At 41.7% G+C, this 23287-nt stretch overlaps 1 protein-coding gene across 1 annotated transcript in view; it reads right to left on the bottom strand.

Moving 5' to 3' along the window:
* Positions 1 to 23287, bottom strand: part of GPR158 (G protein-coupled receptor 158) — a gene marked incomplete at both ends in the record, with an annotated part of 168655 nt that overhangs the window by 20018 nt on the left and 125350 nt on the right. Inside the window, 2 exons of the mRNA XM_081346271.1 lie at positions 2353 to 2591; positions 4828 to 4937. Of these exons, the coding sequence (XP_081202397.1) occupies positions 2353 to 2591; positions 4828 to 4937 (349 nt within the window). The remainder of the gene's footprint in view (positions 1 to 2352; positions 2592 to 4827; positions 4938 to 23287) is intronic.

Here is a 23287-nt window from a genome sequence, read left to right as displayed (position 1 = left end):
TCACACTTGAAGAAAGGGAGGAATGATTTTACTAGTAATTTTCCATTTTTCTGCAAGTTCTGAACTTTTCCAAGATGTGTTCTAACAGAAAACTTTGTTTCTTAGATACATGGTGGCTGAAATTTTGGAAAAATAAAAACTAATCAGCTACTGTCACTCAGTGCTGATTACTACAACTGTTTTTCAGTCAGTATCAAACTTGAGAAAAGGAAAGAAAAGAACCCCAAATATCTTAGTGAGGCCTATCATTCTTCTAACCTTCAGTGAGATATAGTGGAATCCTCACTGTTCTCTGAATCTCTCTTTCTTCTCTCTCTCTCTTTATATATATGTTATATATTGAATATAAGTGTTAAGCATTGTTATGCTGACAGCTCAGCTGAACATCAGCTGTGTAACACCCAGCAACAACAGGTGGCGTCATAACTCCCGTCCCATTGGTCAGGCCATTCTGGCGGGACCCTTTAAGGATGTGGATTGGACACCGGTTTGCCAGCAACAGTATTTAAAGGAGCTGAGCTGTGGAGACTCCTCAGTTCAACCACAATAAAGCTTTAGCTGAAACCTCGACGTCATGTCATCTGTCCTGACCGGTCTACCCACGATACATAACAATATATATACATACCTACACACACACACACACACACACACACATGTTCAAAATTGGGAAAGGAGTCCAGCAAGGCTGTATACTGTCACCCTGCTTATTTAACTTATACGCAGAGTACATCATGAGAAAGGCAGGGCTAGATGAATCAAAAGTTGAAATTAAGACTGCCAGGAGAAATATCAACAAACTAAAATATGCAGATGATACTACTCTAATGGCAGAAAGTGAAGAGGAACTAAAGGGCCTCTTGATGCGGGTGAAGAAGGGGAGTGCAAAAGTGGGTTTGAAACTCAACATTAAGAAAACCAAGATCATGGCATCCGGCCCTCTCAACTCCTGGCAAATAGATGGGGAAGAAATGGAGGTAGTGACAGATTTTATTTTCCTGGGCTCTAAGATCACCGCAGTCGGGGGCTGCAGCCAAGAAATTAAAAGATGCTTGGTCTTGGGGAGGAAAGCCATGGGAAATATAGACAGCACACTAAAAATCAGAGACATCACCCTGTCAACAAAAGTCCGTATAGTCAAGGCTGTGGTCTTCCCAGTTTCAATGTATGTGAAAGTTGGACCATAAGAAAGGCTGAGTGCCAAAGAATTGAGGCCTTTGAACTATGGTGCTGGAGAAGACTTGAGAATCCCTTGGACTGCAAGGCCATCAAACCGATCAGTCCTAGAGGAGATCAACCCTGACTGCTCTTAGAAGGCCAGATCCTGAAGTTGAAACTCAAATACTTTGGCCACCTAATGAGAAGGAAGGACTCACTGGAGAAGAGCCTAATGCTGGGAAAGATTGAGGGCAAGAGAAGAAGGGGACAACAGAGAATGAGGTGGCTGGATGGACTCACTGAAGCAGTAAGCGTGAGCCTAAATGGACTCCAGAAGATGGTTGAGGACAGGAAGGCCTGGAGGAAAGTTGTCCATGGGGTCGCAATGGGTCAGACACGACTTCGCAACTAACAACAACAATACAGGACCCAGATTGTTGGGGGCAATAAGCTGACTTTGTAATAATGCCGCTTAGCGGGGGCCGAAAGCCCTAATAAGCAGGCATATACATAGAATGAAGGCTATTGCTAAGCATATTGGTTTGTGCTTAAATTGTAAGCCGCCCTGAGTCTTCGGAGAAGGGCGGGATATAAATGGGATTAAAATAAAAATAAAATAAATAAAATATATACATACATACATATCTCAAAGAAAGGAAAATACTCAGCACTTTCATACACCTAAACAATTCTGACTATGTAGCCACAAATTGGATTTTTCAAAATGGCAGCATCATTTTTTTTCAGGATCAGATCAAAGTTTGAAAAAGTTGGACTTAAATCAGTAACAGAGATAGTGTGCTTGTGTGAAATCCAAAGCATTTGTTTTGACATTTTCAAAGACTGATCAGTCTTAATATTTTTATACAAAGTTCTCTCAATTATCACAGCATCCAAATGTCCTTTTCTATCACTTATTTCTGATAAATTATTATTTTTTCAATGACAAAATAATACTATGTAAAATAACTGTATACTGTGAGGGATATGGGCAGTTCTTAAATTTGACAAATAAATAATTGGGGAATAACATTTAGGAAACTAAGAGTTACTTCTCAGTAAATCTGTACAGACTATTAATTAAATTTATGAGATTTGTCCATATCACTGTGCATTTGGGTTAAAAGAGTGTTTTTAAAACAACTAAGCAGATGGTTACTCTCATTGTTATAAACATCAACCATGGCATCTTACCAATAGCCATCATGTAATCCCACCGGTCTATCAGGCACATATTGAAGATCAGATGATCTGATGTTTGACCTTGTCTGATGAGTGAAATATTTCGCTGCAAGTTTTCACAGACTGCTGAAGTCCAGCCTGTCAGAAACCACACCACAACCAAAAATATCACAGCCAGCATCTTCATCACTCGCCCACCTGTCATATATGGAGTTCGCTGAACTGTTCGAGAAAAGAACACCTTCAAAGCTCTGCAGAACAAAGACACACAATATCATTAATATTACTAACGCCTTCACCTTTGCTTTTCATCATGGGTCAAATAACTTTGATTGCAGCACATGGCCAATTATGGCTGATCTGGGAAAATAAGCAGAAACACACCTGGTTAGTACTTAGCCTGTTGGCTAGACTGAGAAGTCAAACCTTTTTTTTAAGAATCCCAGAGGAAGGGAAGGCACACCCCTTCCATAACACTATCAAGAAACCTGTATGGGTGAAAGTCATCAAGAGTTGACCTTGATTTTGATCCAATCTTTTATCTTTTATTTGGAAGAAAAAGACTGTCCAATTTGGGCTAAAGTGGAATACAGAAAATCGTCACTCTAGAAAAGGAAGATACGATAATGAGGAAGTACATCCACCTTTGGTGATGGCAGACTGGATCTATTATGCATGTTTCTTTGAATACTTATTATTTTCCTTTCACCTGGTCATTTTAGAACTCTTTCCACTATGCAATGGTACAATCTAAACCTACTGGTTTCTTTTCTATGTATAATTGGAATTGGCAATTTTGGGGGGAGGGGAGGGGGGAAGGTTCGGCATACTTTGATATCCAAAGTGGATGAATGGTGAAGAGGATGAGGTCAGTCCAACAGAGAAAAAGGCCTGATAAAAAATAAAATAAAATCAGTAAATAAATACAGCAAGCATCACACTTTTTCATTTTCTGCCCCTTCCTGATTTTGCCACTAACATGCCAGGATGCGATTTCTGGGGACTCTAAAGAGCAACAAGGAAAGGGGTTTAGAGGATTATGTTTCCTGCAAGCTATAGATTGCCTACCTTGATGAGAAGATGTATGACATCTGTTTTTCTAGGCTAACCTGTAAGAGCAGCACCACTGTTTTTCTTGGCTAACCTGTTTTCCAACATCTGCCCCAATTCCAGAACTTAACAGTGAGATATTCATAGATCCATGTGCAATTTTCCACCATGAAATTTGAATGTTTTCACATAGCACAATCAATTCAAAGGTCCTTCTAATGTGCCCTATAAAACTTCTTAGGTTGATTATGTATTCCTTTGAGGTGCATTAGTTTTCAAGCAACTTCATTATTTTCTTCTAAAAACCATCAATAGATTATTATCTCCCTATTAGTGCTTTGCTTATTTGTCCCTTATCAAACTTTTCCACAAGGAGTAAAAAAAGGTCTCAAAGTCAATATTTATCAGGGTGCTTACATATGAAAATAGATCTGAGTCATGCTCACTAGTAATCCTCACCAATGCACACAGAACTTAATACCCTAGAAAACTTTGAACCAAAGTCTGTCTGATGGGGAAATTTTGCAGAACCTCAGTACTGAATAATCTTGATGCAACTAAATTCTTAAAATATATTATAGTTCACCCTTCCTTCAGGCAAGCATCTTTTGTCATTTTAAATATTTCATCATTTATTTTAGCAAAATATTCATTGGTTCATAAGCTGCCACAAGTTCCTTTGTTCTCTTTTTTGTTGTATGCAACAAAGTGACAAAGCTTCTTTTTTAGAAATGCTACTATCCAAGTCTCTTGTTTTCTAAACAACCTTGTTACTCTAATGCAGAACTATACAATCTAAGACTAGGACAGGAGTGTTAAACTGCTGGCCTGTGGGCCGGTTTCATCATACCGAAGCCACACCCACCCCATTGCCAGCAATGCAAAAAGAGTCACGATACGTCATGACTCGTCATGTGACATGGCAAGTTTGACACCCGTGGACTAGGGCAATAGTCTCCAATCAATATTAGCCATCAAAGGAAAAATAGTGTAGTAAGAAAGAGAATTAACCATAGTAATAGTATTTAATGAATTGCGTTTATATTTCATCAAAATTAAATCAAATTTAGTTTTGTCCTGGTCCTGTTTCTTTTCTCCTGGTTCTATTTTGGGGAGTGTAGTTCTTGATTAGGAAAAAAAGTTTGCGCCCTTATTGTTTTAGACCAATTTTTACCAAGATTTGCTTTCACGTGTAAGAAGTGTTTTTTAAAAGAAGATAAGCATAAGGTTTCCTCACACATAAGAAAACAGCAAACCAAGTCTTTGCTGCATTATTTTTTGCCACCCCCAAACAAAAAAAGTATTACTTCATTGTTTGAAAATGAGATTCTATTATGAGAAAAAGACCATAACACACTCTTGTACTTTTGCACGTACATGTGTGGATGCACGCGCTCTAGATTTATACAAAAGTAGAAACAGCAAAGTATCCTATACCTGTGCAGCTTGAGTGTGACTGTTCCATAAACTGTAGCAAATCCCAGAAGACGAACCCACCTTAGGAGAATACACCGAAAAACACTTGGCTCAAAATATAAAATGACAACCTATAAAAGAAAAGGAGATATTAACTAAATCTAAATTAGACTGATATAGTATTGGATCAATCTATTTTCCTTTCTTCCTTCTTGGTAAAATTACAGAATGAGAATGCCTACAGAGAATTGATTAAACACTGAAAAGAAAGATGTCCTTATCAAATCTTGATTTCTCTTCGTTTTCTACAAAATTGGGGTAACATGACACACAATCCAAATGAATGGATTGTATTAGATATTTAAAAATGCCAAGTGTTTCCAATCAAAGCCCTCTCAAATAAGCATCTTTGCAAAGAGAATCTGAAATGACACATTCCAAATTTTGAGCTAACCCATCGCTTTGTTTGGCTTTTATTAATTCTTATTTGTGGGGATATTCTCTTTCCCATATTTTATTTATTTTGGAAAACTCCTACATGAATGGCAATGAATTTTGATATTGATGCTGGGTATTTTATGGAGTTAGGTATAATCTTGTTCAATATTTTGCATTTTCTTCTTATTTTTGAGAGCATTTTTTTCTGTATTCTATTTGCCATACTTGAAATAATAATGTATTAATGATCATTGTTCTCTATTCTCTATTTTATTATTTATTTCATTTTTCATTTGTATGTTTGCATATTCATATTTGTATATTTACATGTTATTTGTATATTTTCATAAATATATTTACATAGTTGTATATGCATAAAATCAATTCATATATATATATATATATATATATATATATATATATATATATATATATATATATATAGCATCAATTCATTTTTACTTATTGTTTATTTTCAATGTTATAACAAGCTACTTTGAATTTTTAGTGGGATATCAATATATTGAATAAATATATTGATAAATATATAAATTGATAATAATTAATAAATCAGTAATAATCTAAGCAGCTTGATCAATTTTCTTTCTATCTTACTTAAATTGTCATTGTGGCCAGATGAAATTTGTATAAGAATGATTATTCACACTGATCTGAATACTTGGAGCTTTACTCTCCATTAACAGCTGAAATCCATGTTGCTTTTTTCTATAACTCTAGAAATCCATGAAGAAAGAATGTAAAACAGCAATTGCTTCCACAGTTGTAACTGACTCTATGATAATAGTTAATAAAGAAATAAAAGGCCACTGTTTTATGGCAATATAAAACACACATTCATGCTGATATCTAGGCAATAGCAATAAACACACTTGCTATGGTCCAATAAGTGCTTAAGTGCCTACTTAAATAAAAATCAATGTTTTAATAAATTATATTAAAGGCAAGATTCTAGCCATTTAAAAATATTTATTTATTTATTATGAAATATATAGGCTACCTATTTCCCCATGACTCTGAGCAGCTTACAATTTAATTTTTTTAATTTTTTTTATAAAAGACAAAATAAAATGGTCCCCAAAACAGCAGATGACCAAAGAAAACCCATTTGCACCCTGCCCTAGAGCCTGGGTGAACAGCTAGATCTGAATGCCATCCAGATTTTGGAGTGGTAATATCATTCCAGCAGGTGGTATCATAACAAAGAACATTCATAGTTGAACATTCAGAATATGTGTCTTGTTTTCGTGACAGAATTGCCAAAGAGCTTGAAGTACAATTAATTCTGATCTAATATCCTGAAAGTGAACTCATGGAATGTCATGCTGTTTAACATATCTAGAAGATTCTAGGATGGGAAAGGCTGACTTAGTGTATATGCCCAGAATAAGACAATATCTAGGACAAGCTTATTATATAAGTGTTTTAGATAGATTTCTAAATTAACTTTAGCTGGAAACTTAACTGTATGAACATTGTATTTCTACCCAGAGATATTTTCCATCCAGAGAAAAATGAAGGAAGTGGATTTTATTTCGATACATATCTCTGAGGGATAAAATATATTCCAACAGTTCTTGACTAGTTAAAGTCACTCATACTGTTGTGTAGTGGATTCTTGGGAAGCAGGAGGCGAGGCGAAAGGGTTCAAAAGGAACATTGCTTTATTGTAGTAACAGGAACAGAACTGAGAACAGAGGCTTCTACGCAGCTACTTATATGGTTGGCCACTAGGCAGTGGCCAATAGGTTTAAAGGAACTGTTAAATAGCAGGTTCTTTGGCGCAGGAATGAAGATGCGGAATGGAGTACAGGGTAACTCATCGTTTATTTTCTGCAGGAACTGTATTGGGAAATGGCTGCAACTAGCCGCAATATATAAAATATATAAAATATATATAAATATATTAAAACATTTTTAAAATGTTTTAATTTTTAACTGTGTAGTTAATTTATTTTGGGGCTGTTTATTTAATTCTTTTTTAATTTTTGTACTGTTGTTTTTATTGTTGTTAGCCGCCCTGAGTCCTTCGGGAGATAGGGCGGCATATAAGTCCCAAAAATAAATAAATAAATAAATAAATAAATAAATAAATAAATAAATAAATAAATAAATAAATAAATAAATAAATAGTCTAGCCCCTAGGTGGCAGCCAATAGGTTTGAATCAACCATTGCTGCCTGGAGATAGCCAATTACAACATAGGAGACTTGTAGTCTGGGTTGCTGGAGAGCCGTTAGCTGGTCCAGCAACCCACGTGGTATTCCTCAAAGAGCCCAGTACATAACACCCCTCCCCTCTTAGATCAGACCATAATAACACCAATTAGTCTCAACAATTGTCAAGACTCATTATCCAACACCCTAAAGTAAAAGTGATAATAATAATAAAAATAAGAAAAACAATGTAGGTTACAGTGTTATTAAACAACGTCTGAATGAATAGGCTTCAAAAGATGGTACTTTTGGACAGTTACATCATAGCACTAGTTTCTGTAGTCTAGTGGCAACAGGAAATACAACAATATATAGCTCTTTATTTTACAATGTAATCTGCAAGATATGAAGGAGGCTTGTGTGCCCTAGAGGAATGTCTCGGAGTTCCCATCACTTTGTGGTCTACCAGCTTACCCAGTGGGCTGGGTAGACTTGTGTCCCTTTGTGCTCCTGAGTCAAGGGGATTTGATGCACTCTGGCTGGCCTCTCCAGGTTGGCCCATCCCAGAGTCAGACTGTTCGGCAGAGTAGGCACAGCAGTTGCTGAGGTTCAGTTGGCTTGCTCCTTCAGGGGACTCATGTTGCACTCCAGGGCTCCCCAGTTCTTCCTCCAGTTCTGCCTCAGTTAAGAAGGAAAAGTCCTGAAAATTCATGTGAAGACTGGCTTGGCCACAAGTTTAAGGACCTTGAGAGGGACTTATGATGCAGTCGTCACTTAGTGGCCATTCTGGAAACCGTTTCCTGAGCTGATCAATATGTCGTCTGACAACTCGCCCTCTCTCCAACCCCACTTTGTAAGATAGGGGTCCGGATGCCTTGATAATTTGACCAGGAACCCACAGATTCCCATGACCATAGTTTCTAGCCCACACCCCATCACCCAATTGCAGACCCCTCAGGGGTTTTGGTCAAGAGGCTTCTGCTGCCATTGTATCTGGATGCAACCTGTCCAGTTTAGTGATCAAACACCTCCCCCAACATAGATCAGCAGGACTTTTGCATGTAGCAGTGCAGGGCATAGAATGCTGGCAGAGTAAAAAATCTGCCAATCTGTAATGCCAGTCACCTGTGACAATGCGCTTGAGTACTTCCTTCATTGTCCTCACCATGCGTTCAGCTTGACCATTCGAAGATGGATGAAAAGGTGCAGACATTGCATGTCTCATAAGATTAGCTCTAAGGAAAGCCTGAAATTCAGCAGCAGTGAATTGGGCCCCATTTGGAGTGGCTATCCACAACTATAAGGAAGAGCTGTCCCTGAAAGGGCCGAGCGTAGTCCATGTGAACCCTGGACCAGGGAGTGTGTGTTTCCTCCCACCTGTGAACTGGAGGCTGTGGCATTTCAAGCCTAGATTGCTGGCATGTATAACAGCCATGAACTTGAGCCTCAAAGTCCTTATCAAGGCCAGGCCACCAGAGGTAGCTTCTAGCTAAAGCTTTCATTCTGACAATGCCTGTATGGCCTTCATGTAATGATTGTAAAACCCTGTCTCTTAGGGAAGTGGGAATTATGACTCTGTTTCCCCATAAAATGCACCCTTTATGGGCAGATAACTCATGCCTCCTGACAAAATAGCTCTGAAATTCTGAGCCTGGACTTTTATCCAACCAGCCCAGGTATACCCATGACAACACTCTACTAAGTATTTTATCTGTGGCGGTTTCAGCAGCAACGTCCCCTGCATGGAGGGGAAATTCAGGTATGTCCTGTATGGACAATATTCTAGCAGCAGGAGCCAGATCTGGATCCATTAGTGTCACTGGTAGTCTGCTGAGACCATCAGCATGGCCCATTTCCTTGCCCGGTTTGTGAATTAATTTAAAATTGTATGCAGATAGGAAAATAGACCATCTCAACATTCTTGGAGATAGTATGTGGGGGGTTTGTTTGTTGTGAAAAGTCCCAACAGAGGTTTGTGGTCAGTGTAAACCATGAAATCTCTGCCATATAAATAGTCATGGAATTTTTTTATTACAGCAACGATGGCTAGGGCCTCTTTGTCAATCTGAGCATAGTTGTGCTCAGCAGAGGACAAAGTCCTTGAGTAAAATGCTATAGGAACTTGTTTCCCAATTTTTTCTATGTTACTTAGAACTGCCCCCACCCCATAGGGAGATGCATCACATGCAAGACATACAGGTTTAGACTCTTTGTAGTGAATTACAGTGGACTTTTCTGACAATAGTGCTTTTACGTCCTGGAAACTTTATGTAAATTAGTCCATTTCCATGGAGCTTTCTTATCTAGAAGCCTGTGGAGGGGCTCTGCTATTGCGGCCTTATGAGGTAGAAATGTGTGATAGAACTTTAGGAGGCCCAAGAATGCTTGTAGCTCTCCTTTGGATTTGGGCCTAGGAGCCATTTTGATGGCCTTCACTTTAGAATCAGCGGGGTGAATGCCGTTAGCATCAATTTGGAAACCCAGGAATTCTGTTGAAGAAACCCCAATACTACACTTGTTCTTCTTTAATTTGAGGCCTGCTTTGTGAAGCCTCTGTAAGACAGCCCTGAACCTACTGGCCAACACTTCTGGGGATTCCCCTGCAATAAGAACATCATCAAAATAAGGGCACATGCCCTGAATACCCTTGAGTGTACGCTCCATGATTCCCTGAAAAATACCCAGTGCAACACTGACTACAAACTGTAAGCGTTTAACTTTGAAAGCCCCCCTGTGAGTCATGATCGTTTGAGCTGTGGCTGTGGCCTCATCAACCGGCAATTGCTGATAGGCCTGTGCTAAATCAAGTTTAGCAAAAATAGTACCCCCTTGCAAGGAGGCTAAAATATGGTTGACCACAGGGACCGGGTAAGCGTGTTGCTTGAGGGCTTTATTTAATGTGCATTTATAGTTAGCACAAATTTCCCCGTTGGCTTTAAGTGGAGTGACTATAGGAGTTTCCCACTCCCCACCATCAACAGGCTGTAACGCCCTGTTCTACAAGCTTATCAATTTTGAAATCAATTTTATGTTTTAAGGCAAAGGGGACCCTACGAGGCTTAACCATGATTGGAACTACATTGAGATCTAGCTTAAATGAGATAGGTGGGCCTGTGTATGTTCCTAGGGTCTTAGTTTGGCCCAATTGTTACTGCACCTACACACGAAGTTAAACATGTCTTGAGAAATAATTGAGACTGCAGAGCCAGAGTCCAATTCCATCTTACATGGAACTCCTTGTAGCTGTACCATGAGCTTAAGTTTGGGTTTAAGGGGGCGTTGAGCCTCGGTGCAGAATACGCTTCTACAGCTTCTGAAAACCCCAACACTAACTAGACCCTGGGCTCCAGTACCTCTCCTAGTCAGTTCTTCTGACTGGTGTTTGGGTGGCCAGTCTCTCTGGCAGGCTCTGCAAACCACTGCAATGTGGCCTGTTCTTCCGCAAGCTCTGCACATGGCTGATCGAAATCTGCAATTGGCGCAAAAATGGTTGCCGCTGCACCCCTTACATCACGGTAAGAGAACTGCCTTGTAACTGTCCTCTCGCTGCTGGCTGTTGCGGTGTTGTGTGTTGAGTTGATTTTGGAGTCGGTTGATTTCAGGTTCTTCTTCCTCAGAAGATTCTTTGGTGCGTTTGGCATCCTCAAAGTGGACCGTTTCTTCAAACTTTGTCGATTTGGCGAGCTGAACTGTCTTCACTGTGCCCCCGGCAGCTTCGTTGGCCATCACCTCATCTTGTACTTCAAAAAACATTAAATTTGGCCTAGCAAATAGTCTCTGCTGAAGCATTCTGTCCCATAGGCCGCAGACGAGCCAGTCTCGTAGTCACTCTTCTAAATTTGAAAATTTGCATAGGCGTGCAGCTGCCTTAGGCTCACTATGAATTCCGAAGCTGACTCCCCGGGTAGCTGCACTCTTTGGTCGAACTTGAACTGCCAAGCCATTTCAAACATCTTGGGCTGGAAGTGCCTGGTTAGCTTCTTATTGAGATCTGCGTAGGAGACCGCTTTGATTGGTGTCAGCGCGAAAAGGTTCTCGGCTAAATCAAAGGTTGCTTGGCCGCACACGCAGAGTAGCATTGAGGCCTTTAGTCCTTCTTCTGCGATCTGATTGGCCCTGAGGTAGTTTTCTACTTGTGATAAATATGGTGGCCATTCCTCCGGGTGTTTTACATCGAATTTTTTTTTAATCCCATTTATATCTCGCCCTTCTCCGAAGACTCAGGGCGGCTTACAATCTAAAGCACAAATCAATGTGCTTAGCAATAGCCTTCATTCTATGTATATGCCTGCTTATTAGGGCTTTTGCCCCCCCCAGTGGCATTATTACAAAGTCAGCTTATTGCCCCCAACAATCTGGGTCCTCGCAGTTTTCCAACCTTCAGCATTCTTCCTTGCTGGTTCCTGCGTTCTTCAGAATCCTGCTTCTAGGCTCAGGGAATGGGTCCACTGAGCACGAGGTCGCTAGCGTAGCTTGCTAGCTGACCTTGAGAGAGGGGGGGTGAAATGCCTTTTCCCACCGGTGTGTGCTGCCTTTCCCTCGTAGACTTCCACTCTTTATTCAGTGAAGCAGGATCCCACCCTCGTCACCACTGTTAAATAGTGGGTTCTTTGGCGCAGGAATGAAGACGTGGAATGGAGTACAGGGTAACTCATCGTTTATTTTGTGCAGGAACTGTACTGGGGAAATGGCTGCAACTAGCCGCAATATATAGTCTAGCCCCTAGGCGGCAGCCAATAGGTTTGAATCAACATTGCCACCTGGAGATAGCCAATTGCAGCACAGGAGACTTGTAGTCTGGGTTGCTGGAGAGCCGTTAGCTGCTCCAGCAACCCATGTGGTATTCCTCAAAGAGCCCAGTACATAACAGGAACCTATTCCCATCCCAGAGCCAACCAATGATCACCCTGGAGACTGTATGTCTGGGCAGCCAGCGACCGTTACACAGACACCCTAATTAAGCAATCTCAAGCAGCATTCAAAGACATGTGAAAACAGTTCAAGTAAAAGGCCCAATACATTACAACCCTCCATCCTAGAATGTACAAACATTATTAAAATTATTTGAGAATAAAGTCTTGTAAATATGGTGGTGGTCTGCACGACCTTGCAGATCACCTGGGAGATCCAGACAACTCCCTGTCTACCAGCTTGCCCGCTGGGCTGGGTAGCCCAAGACTCATGAGTTCACGGGAGTCAGATTGACTCAAGTCCCTTTGGCTGGCCATTCCAGGTCGGCCCAGACCAAAGTCCAATGAAGAAGCAGAGTTAGCACTGTGGCTGTCTTGATCGGGTTAACTTTCGCTGTCAGGGGACCCATGTTGCACTCCCGGGATTCGCCCATCTATGACCACCTCCCCGTTGTACTGACTGGTGGAGTCCTCAGAGCATGTAAACTGCCCTACTTAGCTGCCGGTTTCTGGCTCTAGGAGTGAACCTGTTGTGAGGTCCTCACCTTATGGCCGTTCTGTGAATCACTTCTGCAGCTGATCAATATGGCAGTGAATGACTCGCCCCGCCCCATCCAGAGCCACCTCATATGAGAGAGGGCCTGAGATTTTGACAATTTTACCCAGCACCCACAAGTTCCCATGCCCATATTTCCGGGCCCAAACCCCATCACCCACTTGCAACCCCCTTGGAGGCTTTGGGTGAGAGGTGTTTGCTGCCACCCAGTCTGGATGCAATCTGTCCAATGTTGTGATGAGCCTTCTTCCCTAGCGAAGCTCTGCTGGGCTCTTGCCTGTTGCTGTGCAAGGCGTAGTGTGCTGGCAAAGCAAGAAATCAGCCAGCCTATGGTGCCAATCTCCAGTCAATATGTGCTTGAGTGACTCCTTTGTAGTCTGCACCATACTTTCAGCCTGCCCATTAGTCGAGGGGTGAAAGGGAGCTGATGTAGCATGCCTTATGAGGTTAGTCCTCAAGAAGGCTTGAAACTCTGCTGCTGTGAACTGGGCCCTGTTGTCCGATACTACAACGTCCTTTAGCCCATGTGTGGCAAAAAGCTTTCTAAGCACCTGGATGGTCTAGCAGTAGTCATGGTTGAATAGGAATTACTTCCAGCCATTTAGAGTGGCTGTTGACCACTGTCAAGAATAGCTGTCCCTGAAAGGGCCCAGCGAAGTCAATGTGAATCCTTGACCACAGTATATGAGTTTCCTCCCATCTGTGGACAGGAGCATGTGGCATTTCTGGTCTGGACTGTTGACACGTGTAACACCCATGTACTTGGGCCTCAATAGCCTTATCTAACCCTGGCCACCATAGGTAGCTTCATGCCAATGCCTTCATCCGGCTATGCCCAGATATCTCTCATGCAGAGATTGAAGTATACGGTTCCTTAATGAACTGGGAACAATAACCCTGCTCCCCCATAAAATACAGCCTTTGTGGGCTGAAAGCTCGTGTCTATGTGTGAAGTAGTTCTGGAACTTGGGTCCAGGGCTGTTTTCAAGCCATCCAGTGTCAATCCATGACAAGACTGTACTTAAAACCTTATCTGCAGCAGTTTCTGCAGCCACATCTCCAGCATGGAGGGGAAATTCAGGCAAATCCTGAATTGACAAAATGCGAGCTGCTGGAATGGATCTGGCTCTACCTGTGGCAGTGGCAACCTGCTAAGGCCGTCTGCATGGCCCATGTCTTTGCCGGGTTTGTCATCCAGCCTGTAGCTGTAGGCTGACATGAAAATGGACCATCTTAACATCCTAGGGGACAGAATTTGAGGAATCTGCCTATCACTAGTAAATAGCCCCAGCAGTGGCTTGTGGTCAGTGAAGACCGTGAATTCCCTGCCATACAAGTAATCATGGAATTTCTTCACTCCAGCCACAATGGCCAAGGCCTCCTTGTCAATCTGAGCGTAATTGCGCTCAGCTGAGGACAATGTCCTTGAATAATAGGCAATGGGGACTTGAGTCCCATCACTTGACAAATGGCTTAGGACAGCCCCCACCCCATAAGGGGATGTGTCACATGCAATGCATACAGGCAATGACTCTATAAAGTGGGTGAGCACTGAATTGGAGGACAGTAGTGATTTTACTGCCTTAAAGCTGTTTTCGTGAACCTTGGTCCACTTCCATGAGGTGTTTTTGTCTAAGAACCAGTGTAACGGCTCTGCCACTGTGGTCTTGTTAGGAAGGAATGCATGGTAAAGCTAGGTGCCAGCTGAATGGCCTTCAGCTTGGACTCAGATGGGTGGATGCCTTCAGCATCAATATGGAATCCTAGGAACTCAGTGGAAGGGACCCCAATGTTATATTTGTTTCTTTTTAATTTAAGTCCCGCTTCGCAGAACCATTGCAGGATGGCTTTGAGCCTCCTTGCAAGCACCTCAGGGGACTCACCAGCAAGGACTACATCATCGAAACAGGGGCAAACCCCCGGAATGCCCTTAAGCGTATGCTCCATAGCTCCTTGAAAAATCTCAGGGGTGACACTAATGCCAAACTGGAGGCGTTTGACTTTAAAAGCCTCCCTGTAGGTTACAATGGTTTGTGCAGCCGCTGTGGCCTTGTCCACAGGCAACTGCTGATAGGTCTGTGCCAAATCTAATTTAGCGAACATGGTCCCCCCTTGCAGCAATGCCAAGATGTGGCTAATGACTGTCACTGGGTATGCGTGCTGCTTAAGTGCCCTATTTATGGTGCACTTGTAATCAGTGCAAATCCTGACCTCCCCATTGGTCTTAAGTGGTGTGACAATTGGGGTTTCCCATTCACCTCCATCTACGGGCTGTAGTACCCCCTGACTAACTAGCTTGTCTAGCTCTGCATCAATATTATGTTTAAGCGCAAATGGCACTCTATGGGGTTGGATCCTAATAGGCATTACAGCAGGATCAAGTTTAAAGGCTATTGGAGGGCCCTTGTACTCTCCCAGGCTAGTGTCAAAAATGTCCGCAAACTCCTCGTATACTGATGCCAAGTTTGCCGCTTGTGTTCGGTGGATTCTGGTGATTTGGATGCCCAGAGCATCAAACCAATCAATCCCTATTAAGCTCATTTTCTGGCCCTCCACTACAATCACATCCAGAGTCCCCAAAAACCCCTTGAACTTGACGGCCAAGGTGGCCTTGCCTTTGATGGCAACTCGGGAGTTTTGGAAGTCAGTCAAGATAATGTCGGATGGCCTAAGCTTGGCCCACCTCTTGCTGAGGTTGCAGATGAAATGGAAGGTTTTGAGGGAAATGATGGACACAGCTGAACCAGTGTCCAGTTCCATCCTGCAAGGAATGCCTTGCAGCTCGACTTGAAGTCGCAGTTTGGGGTTAAGGGGACAGTGAGCTCCCGTGCAGCAAACACTCCGATGGCTGGAACAAAACCCTACACTAAGCTGCCCTGGGGCCCCGGTACCACTCCTGATCAGAACATACGATTGGCGGTCCTTCTGGCGACCTCTACAGACTGATGCGATATGGCTGGTTTTCCCATAGGCCTGACACATGGCTGTCCAGAACCTGCAGTCCACTCATTGGTGGCAGCCGCCAAAGCCCGTACACCGAGGAAAAGGAACTGCCTTGTAAGGAGTCTTCGGTTCCTTGTTGTGGTGTCGTTGGATCTTGTCAACTTCATGGTCAAAGTCAACGTCTTCTGGGAGATCGGCATCCTCGTTGTGCACGGCTTCCTCGTGCTGAGTGATTTTGGCATGGCTTTCATGGCTCCGCCGGCAGCTTCATCCGCCATGATTTCTTTTAAGGCTTCCTGGAGCAACAGAGTCTCTTTTGCAAAGAGTTTCTGTTGTAGCTCCCTGCTCTGAAGTCCACAGATGAGTGAGTCTCAAAGCCTTTCTTCTAAATCCGAAAATTGGCACAGGCACAAAGTTTGTCTCAAAGCCACAATGAATTCCATTGCCGTCTCTCCGGTTTGTTGAACTCGTTGTTCTAAGGCATGCCTACAAGCTATCACTGACAATTAGGGCTGGAAATGGTCGCCAAGCCATTTATTCAGGTCCGTTTAAGTTACGGACTCCAGCTGCATCATTGCGACCAAGTGCTCCGCGATATCGAATGTTGCAGGCCCGCAAGTCCACAGAGGAGTGTTGTGGCCTCAAGTCCATCTTCGGTGACTTGGTTTGTGCAGAGGTAGTTTTCGACCCTCGAGATGTAGGATGCCCATTTCTCTGGGTGAGTAACTTCAAACTCCTCAAGCTTTCCAACTTTCACCATCTTTGGGAATTCTTCATGGCTTGGGCCTTGTCCTGCTTCTTCTGTATGCCCTGGGACTGGTCAGCAAGGCGGGTGGTCGCTAGCGTGGCTTGCTAGGCTGACCGAGGGGGGGAATGCGTTCCCTGCCAGGCGCATAGCTGGCCTCATCCCCTAGTGACTTTCAGCTCTTCCAAAGAAGCAGGATCCCACCTTTGTCGCCAGTGTTGTGTAGTGGATTCTTGGGAAGCAGGAGTCGAGATGAGAGGGTTCAAACAGGAACATTGCTTTATTGTAGTAACAGGAACAGAACTGAGAACAGAGGCTTCTATGCAGCTACTTATATGGTTGGCCACTAGGCGGCAGCCAATAGGTTTAAAGGAACCTATTCCCACCCTAGAGCCAACCAATGATCATCCTGGAGACTGCATGTCTGGGCAGCCAGCAACCATTACACAGCAATCTCAAGCAGCATTCAAAGACACGTGAAAACAGTTCAAGTAAAAGGCCCAATACATTACACATACTGTGGACAATACATAACTTCTAGCTTCAAGAAACTGCTTGTCCAGTTGTTACAGGTGTGGTAATTATGATGTCTGAAGGGACGCGCTGGCTCAGTGGGTTAGGACGCTGAGCATGTCGATCAGAAGGTCGGCAGTTTGGCAGGTCGAATCCTGAGTGCCGCGTAACAGAGTGAGCGCCTGTTACTCATCCCAGCTTCTGCCAACCTAGCAGTTCGAAAGCACGTAAAAAGGCAAGTAGAAAAATAGGGACCACTACGGTGGGAAGGTAACAGCGTTCCGTGCGCCTTTGGCATCTAGTCATGCCAGCCACATGACCACGGAGACATCCTCAGACAGGCGCTGACTCTTCAGCTTTGAAACGGGGATGAGCATTGGGCCCTAGAATTGGAAACGACTAGCAGGCATGTGCGGGGGAACTTTTACCTTTACCTAATTGTGATCTCTAGCCACCATTTTGCAGTTCCATAAAATTCTGGGCTTAATTTGTCCTGGTGCATTTGTCAGTGAAAATAGCATAGGCTACATCTAAAATATTATGAAAATAACAGCCAGAATTTTTATCTTCCAGATAATTTGGTTGGTTATTTGAAGGCATTTTAAATGTTCAAATAATATTAAAGCTTATTTCAGATGTGTAAAATTAATTACAGGAGAGTAAACTGTGGGAGTGAAGGGAAAATCAAAGTGCAGAACTTTTAATTATTTTTCTAACTGTTCTGGGGAACAGGTATTAAAGAAAAAGTGTCCTTAAATGCCATTCTCAACTAATAAGTATCACAATAATTAATGGTTTCTGAAGCAAAGTTGCTTAAGGTCACTCATACAAATTCTAAAGAAAGTTAGTGGATTGGATTTTCAAAACCATCCTGGCGACCCTACAGCCCCCATTTCAATTGGAATTCATTTTAATTGGGGCTATGTTTCTGGAACACTGATCCTAAACAAATTATGGCAGGTTGCATGGGTTACAGTGGAACATTTTATGATCCAATATGTATGTACAGATGTTCTTTAGATCAGTCTAAAAATACATATCTCCAAAGTGTTTAATTTTTCAAACAAGTTTTTTAAATAATGGAAAATTTATATTTTCTATTGTATTATACATAAACTTTTTACACAACTTATCAAACTTTCACAATTGATTAAGTTATTCTATATCCACCAAGATATGCTTTTTTAATGCAGCTTTCTTATTTTACATTATTTAAATAAAATATAGTCATAACAACCCAACTCATCCAAGTATACATTAAAGTTTTATACAGCTTTCCAAATGTATGTTAACTTTTTGCATACTGCAGTGGTCACTTTTGGTAGGTTGTTTCAATGTCCTCAATTTACAATCTGCATTGGGATTGACACTTCCATTTTTTAAGTTGAGCAGTTGTTAACTGAGTCACACCAGTTTTACAACCTTTTTTGCTGTGGTTGTTAAGCAAATCACATTATCATTAAACTAATCTGGGTTCCTCCAGATTTTATTTCTCAGAAGCCCTCCAGGAAGGTCACAAATGGTGATTGCATGACCTTGGGATGTTGCAACTATTGTAAATAGATGCTGCTTGTCAAGCACTCAAATTTTGATCAGGAGATGCTGGGACAGTTATAAGTGTCAAGTGGTCATTGTAGATATTTGCACCCATTCAAGAATGGCCATTTTTGTTTCTATGCATCACTTTTTTCAAGGTGGAAAGACTTAGTTACAATGGTAATCAGTAAATCATTGTAAGACCTGGAAGACCTGGTTAGAGACAGACCATCCTGGAGGAAATCTATCTGTATAGTCAACTAAGAGCTGATGACAACCTCTTGGCACATAATCAATCAATCAAAAAGAAAAGCAACTCTGAGTATGAAATAAAACTGCCAGGCATTGCCTACATTGAGAAGTAGAGTAGAGTAGAGTAGAGTAGAGTAGAGTAGAGTAGAGTAGAGTAGAGTAGAATAGAATAGAATAGAATAGAATAGAATAGAATAGAATAGAATAGAATAGAATAGAATAGAATAGAATAGAATAGAATAGAATAGAATAGAATAGAATAGAATAGAATAGAATAGAATTAGAATAGCTGGAAGGGACCTTGGAGGTCTTCTAGTTCAGCCCCCTGCTCAAGCAGGAGGACCTATACCATTTCAGACAATTGACTGTCTAGTCTCTTCTTAAAAACCTCCAGTGATAGAGCACCCATGATTTCTGAAGTGAAGTTGTTCCATTGGTTAATTGTCAGGAAGTCTCTCCTTAATTCCAGGTTGCTTCTCTCTTTGATCAGTTTCCAACCGCTGTTTCTTGTCCTGTCCTCTGGTGCTTTGGTGAATGTGACCCCTCTTTTTGATGTCAGCCCCTCAAATACTAGAATACTGCTATCATATGTCCCCTATTTCTTCTTTTCTTTAGACTAGCCAAACCCAAATCCTGTAGCAGTTCTTCATATGATTTCTTAGGTTAACTCTGAGTTTCTTAAAGTCAGCTCTTTTGAAGTTTAAGACACTGGTTGGGTTGTTTTCTATTGCTAGTGTTTGCATTATATTAAATTCCAGTATGACATGGTCACTTTCACCCAAGATTCCGGCAACTTCAACTCCCTCTATCACTTCTTCTCTATTAGTAAGAATTAAGTCCAGTATAGCTTTATGTCTAGTTTCCTCCTCCAGTTTTTGGGTGACAAAGTTGTCGGCTAGGTTGGTTAGGAATCTGTTTGATCTCCCACTCGCTGCAGAGTTTGTTCCCAGTTGTTATCTGAATAATTGAAGTCTCCCATTACTACTGAGGTATGCTTCCTACATACATTGGTTAACTGGTTGGCAAAGAGTTCATCTATTTCTTCTGATTGGTTGGGTGGTCTGTAATATACACCTATGGCAATGTCACTTTTTTTCTCTTTTATATTGACCCATATACATTCTGGAGAGATTTTATCTTTGATCATGTGCATTTCTGTAGATACGTAGCATTCTCTTACAAATAGTGCAATTCCCACTCCTCTTTTTGTATACCTGTTTCTTTTGAACACTTTGTATCCATCCATCAGTCCATTCCATTCATGGGTTTTGTCCCACCAGGTTTCTGTAATGCCAGTTATGTCATACCCTCCCTCGTGTACTATTGCTTCTGGTTCGCCCCGTTTGTTCCTGAGCTTTGAGCATTTGTATATAAGCATTTAAGACTTTTATGCCTGTCCATGGGTGTGTTTCCTGTATCTCCTGGTTGTTGTTTGAGTTTTTCTTTCTTTTTTCATTACTGTATACCTCATTGTTTGATTTGTTTTTTGGGGATTTATGATTGGTTTTGGTTCTAGAGATTCTAAAGATTGGTCTAAAGTATATTTATAATAAGTTGCTTAGGTGCTTCAAAAAATTCCAGTTAACCATTCACTTGCCTTGCATGTTCATGAAAAATACCAGATGATATATGGAAAACTCAGGTCTTCTCATTTGCAGAGAGGCCAAATTTCCTGGGAGGGTATAGGTTGCAAGGCCACTGAAATTTTTTACTAGCAGATACTGGAAGTATTTAGGAGCATGCTGGAAGTAAATTTTTGAGTCTCTTTTGAAATAGGGGCATGAAAAGAGCCATGGCAAGCTAATGAACATCCCAGTCTTATGATGGGTCAGAATCACCCTTTGCTGGGAGACTACTGAAATGCAGTTCAACATATCTACAGAGTACTATGTAGGAGAAATTGTCATTATGCAAATTGAAACTGGAAACAGACAGTAAATAAAGATGGAATATAAAATATTTTGCATATAAATCTCATTGTATATATTAACAAAAAAAGCTTTATAAATGAATGTATAAACCTTAGATGACAACAGCAAATACTTATTTCAAGCAAAAGGATGAAAACAAAGTTGTCTAATAGAAAAGTGTAGCATCAGCACATTTGTATGTGATCATACTTGAGTAGATCTGTATATATCTCTTCCTTCCTCCCAGATATTTCCTAATATAGATTTATAACCAAAGTTGCCTTTCCAACTATATTAGTAAAGGTAAAGGTTCCCCCGCACATGCGTGCTAGTCGTTTCTGACTCTAGGGGCCGGTGCTCATCTCCGTTTCAAAGCCGAAGAGCCAGCGCTTGTCCGAGGACATCTCCGTGGTCATGTGGCCGGCATGACTAGACGCCAAAGGCGCACGGAACGCTGTTACCTTCCCACTGTAGTGGTCCCTATTTTTCTACTTGCATTTTTACGTGCTTTCGAACTGCTAGGTTGGCAGAAGCTGGGACGAGTAACAGGCACTCACTCTGTTATGCGGCACTCGGGATTCGACCCGCCAAACTGCCGACCTTCCGATCGACAAGCTCAGCGTCCTAACCCACTGAGCCACCGCGTCCCTGTTAGACTATTAGTCCCTGTTAACTATATTAGTCTAATGTAAAAGTTTGGTAGAAGTTCTAACCCAAATTACAATCTTTTAGACATTAAAAAAAACCTTGCTTGTTGATAAATGAATAAAGAATTGGTATTTGGCAGCCCAATCAGTCAATAGTCTATTCTGCTTAGCAAGACAATTTTAACCCCTAGATTGCTGCCTATAGAGGTTTATAGTTCACCAGAAAAGAGCTTGAAAAGATGAGTTCTTTGAAATACAGAGGTTTCCCTGATATCTTTGGAAGGCAGAAAAATGCCATCAGCCCCCCTTCAAGACCTTACCCTTAGTAATATGGAGCTGGTTCAAATAATCCATATCCCTTTTGCTTTTAAAGAGTACAGTGAAATTACGGTACAGTGAGATTGGCACCCAGCTCCCACACCAACTGGCATGAGATAAAAAAACAACAACAACATTGATGCTAGGAGATTATTTCAAGGAAAGATATTGTAGTTCTGTAATGTCAGAGCCCAAATTCCTACTTATAATCTTCCCTTTGATATGCGCCGAGAAAAAGCATCAACAAATAGCAGAAAGTAGGACCTGAGGCCAAATGTTGGCTGCCAGCATCTTTTCTGTGGCCCCCTACTGATATCCATATATATCCATAAAACACCAGAAAACTTCTCCCTAAATGGCTCCTAACTTGCCCTACTTTTGGAAAGCAGCCCTCAAAATAACAGAAGCTGCACATCTCCACGCATAATTTTTCTCAGTTTTGATATGCCATGAACTGTCTATGAGTTTCTTCTCCAGCCTCTGCAATCTAGCAGCAGTTCCCTTTGTTTGTCATCTTGTTTATAAGCTCCTCAGAACCATATGATTCTCAGAACCATATGATGCCAGAAATAAGCTAAGGTGTTTAGTGACATCTTTCATTTACATGTTCCAGAAAAACCATCTGTTCTTTAAAAGTAGGTGTTCCAGCCAAAACAACCATCCTTCTTTCCTGCATTCTTTCACAGTGTACCCACATACAATAAAAATAACCTTTCCCCCCACTGTAAATCAGCTCACTATACATGCTGCTTGATTTCAGAAAGAAGAAATGCAGACAGTTTTCTTGTTTTATGGTAAAGGTAGGGAGAGCCATAGAAAATTTCAGCTTACACACATTTCCTTGATATTCCTTGAGTATAAATAAAGTAGGATTTACTGTGGCTGGAAAGAACCTAAAATCTAATCAGTTTCTTACTCTCTCATTTAAAAGCATGAAAATATGAATCCTATCAAGAGCCTTCTTAGATCAACCTTTTGTTTCTCACAGTGGCCAATTAGATGCTTCTGGAGTATTTACAGGCAGGTGGTGGAAACATATTCCTGACACACAATTATTTTCCTGGAACTAGTATACACTACTATGGAATGGAAACACTACTCCCAACCTGAAGATAACTTTGAGTTTTCAGGCCACAATTGACAGATCTGTTTCCCATGAATATATCCTTTTTTGAAGCCTTCTAAGATAATGGTCAAGGGACACAGTGGCTCAGTGGGTTAGGACGCTGAGCTTGTCGATCAGAAGGTCGGCAGTTTGGCGGGTTGAATCCCGAGTGCCGTGTAACAGAGTGAGCGCCTGTTACTCATCCCAACTTCTGCCAACCTAGCAGTTTGAAAGCACGTAAAAATGCAAGTAAAAAAATAGGGACCACTACGGTGGGAAGGTAACAGCGTTCCGTGCACCTTTGGCGTCTAGTCATGCCAGCCACATGACCACGGAGACGTCCTTGGACAAACTCTTTGGCTTTGAAACGGAGATGAGCACCAGCCCCTAGAGTTGGAAACGACTAGCACGCATGTGCGGGGGAACCTTTACCT

Source organism: Vipera berus (assembly GCF_964194415.1).
Source record: "Vipera berus genome assembly, chromosome: Z".
Classification (NCBI taxonomy): domain Eukaryota; kingdom Metazoa; phylum Chordata; class Lepidosauria; order Squamata; family Viperidae; genus Vipera; species Vipera berus.
The sequence above is the reverse complement of the archived record's forward strand: the minus strand, read 5'-3'. Positions and strand labels throughout refer to the sequence as shown.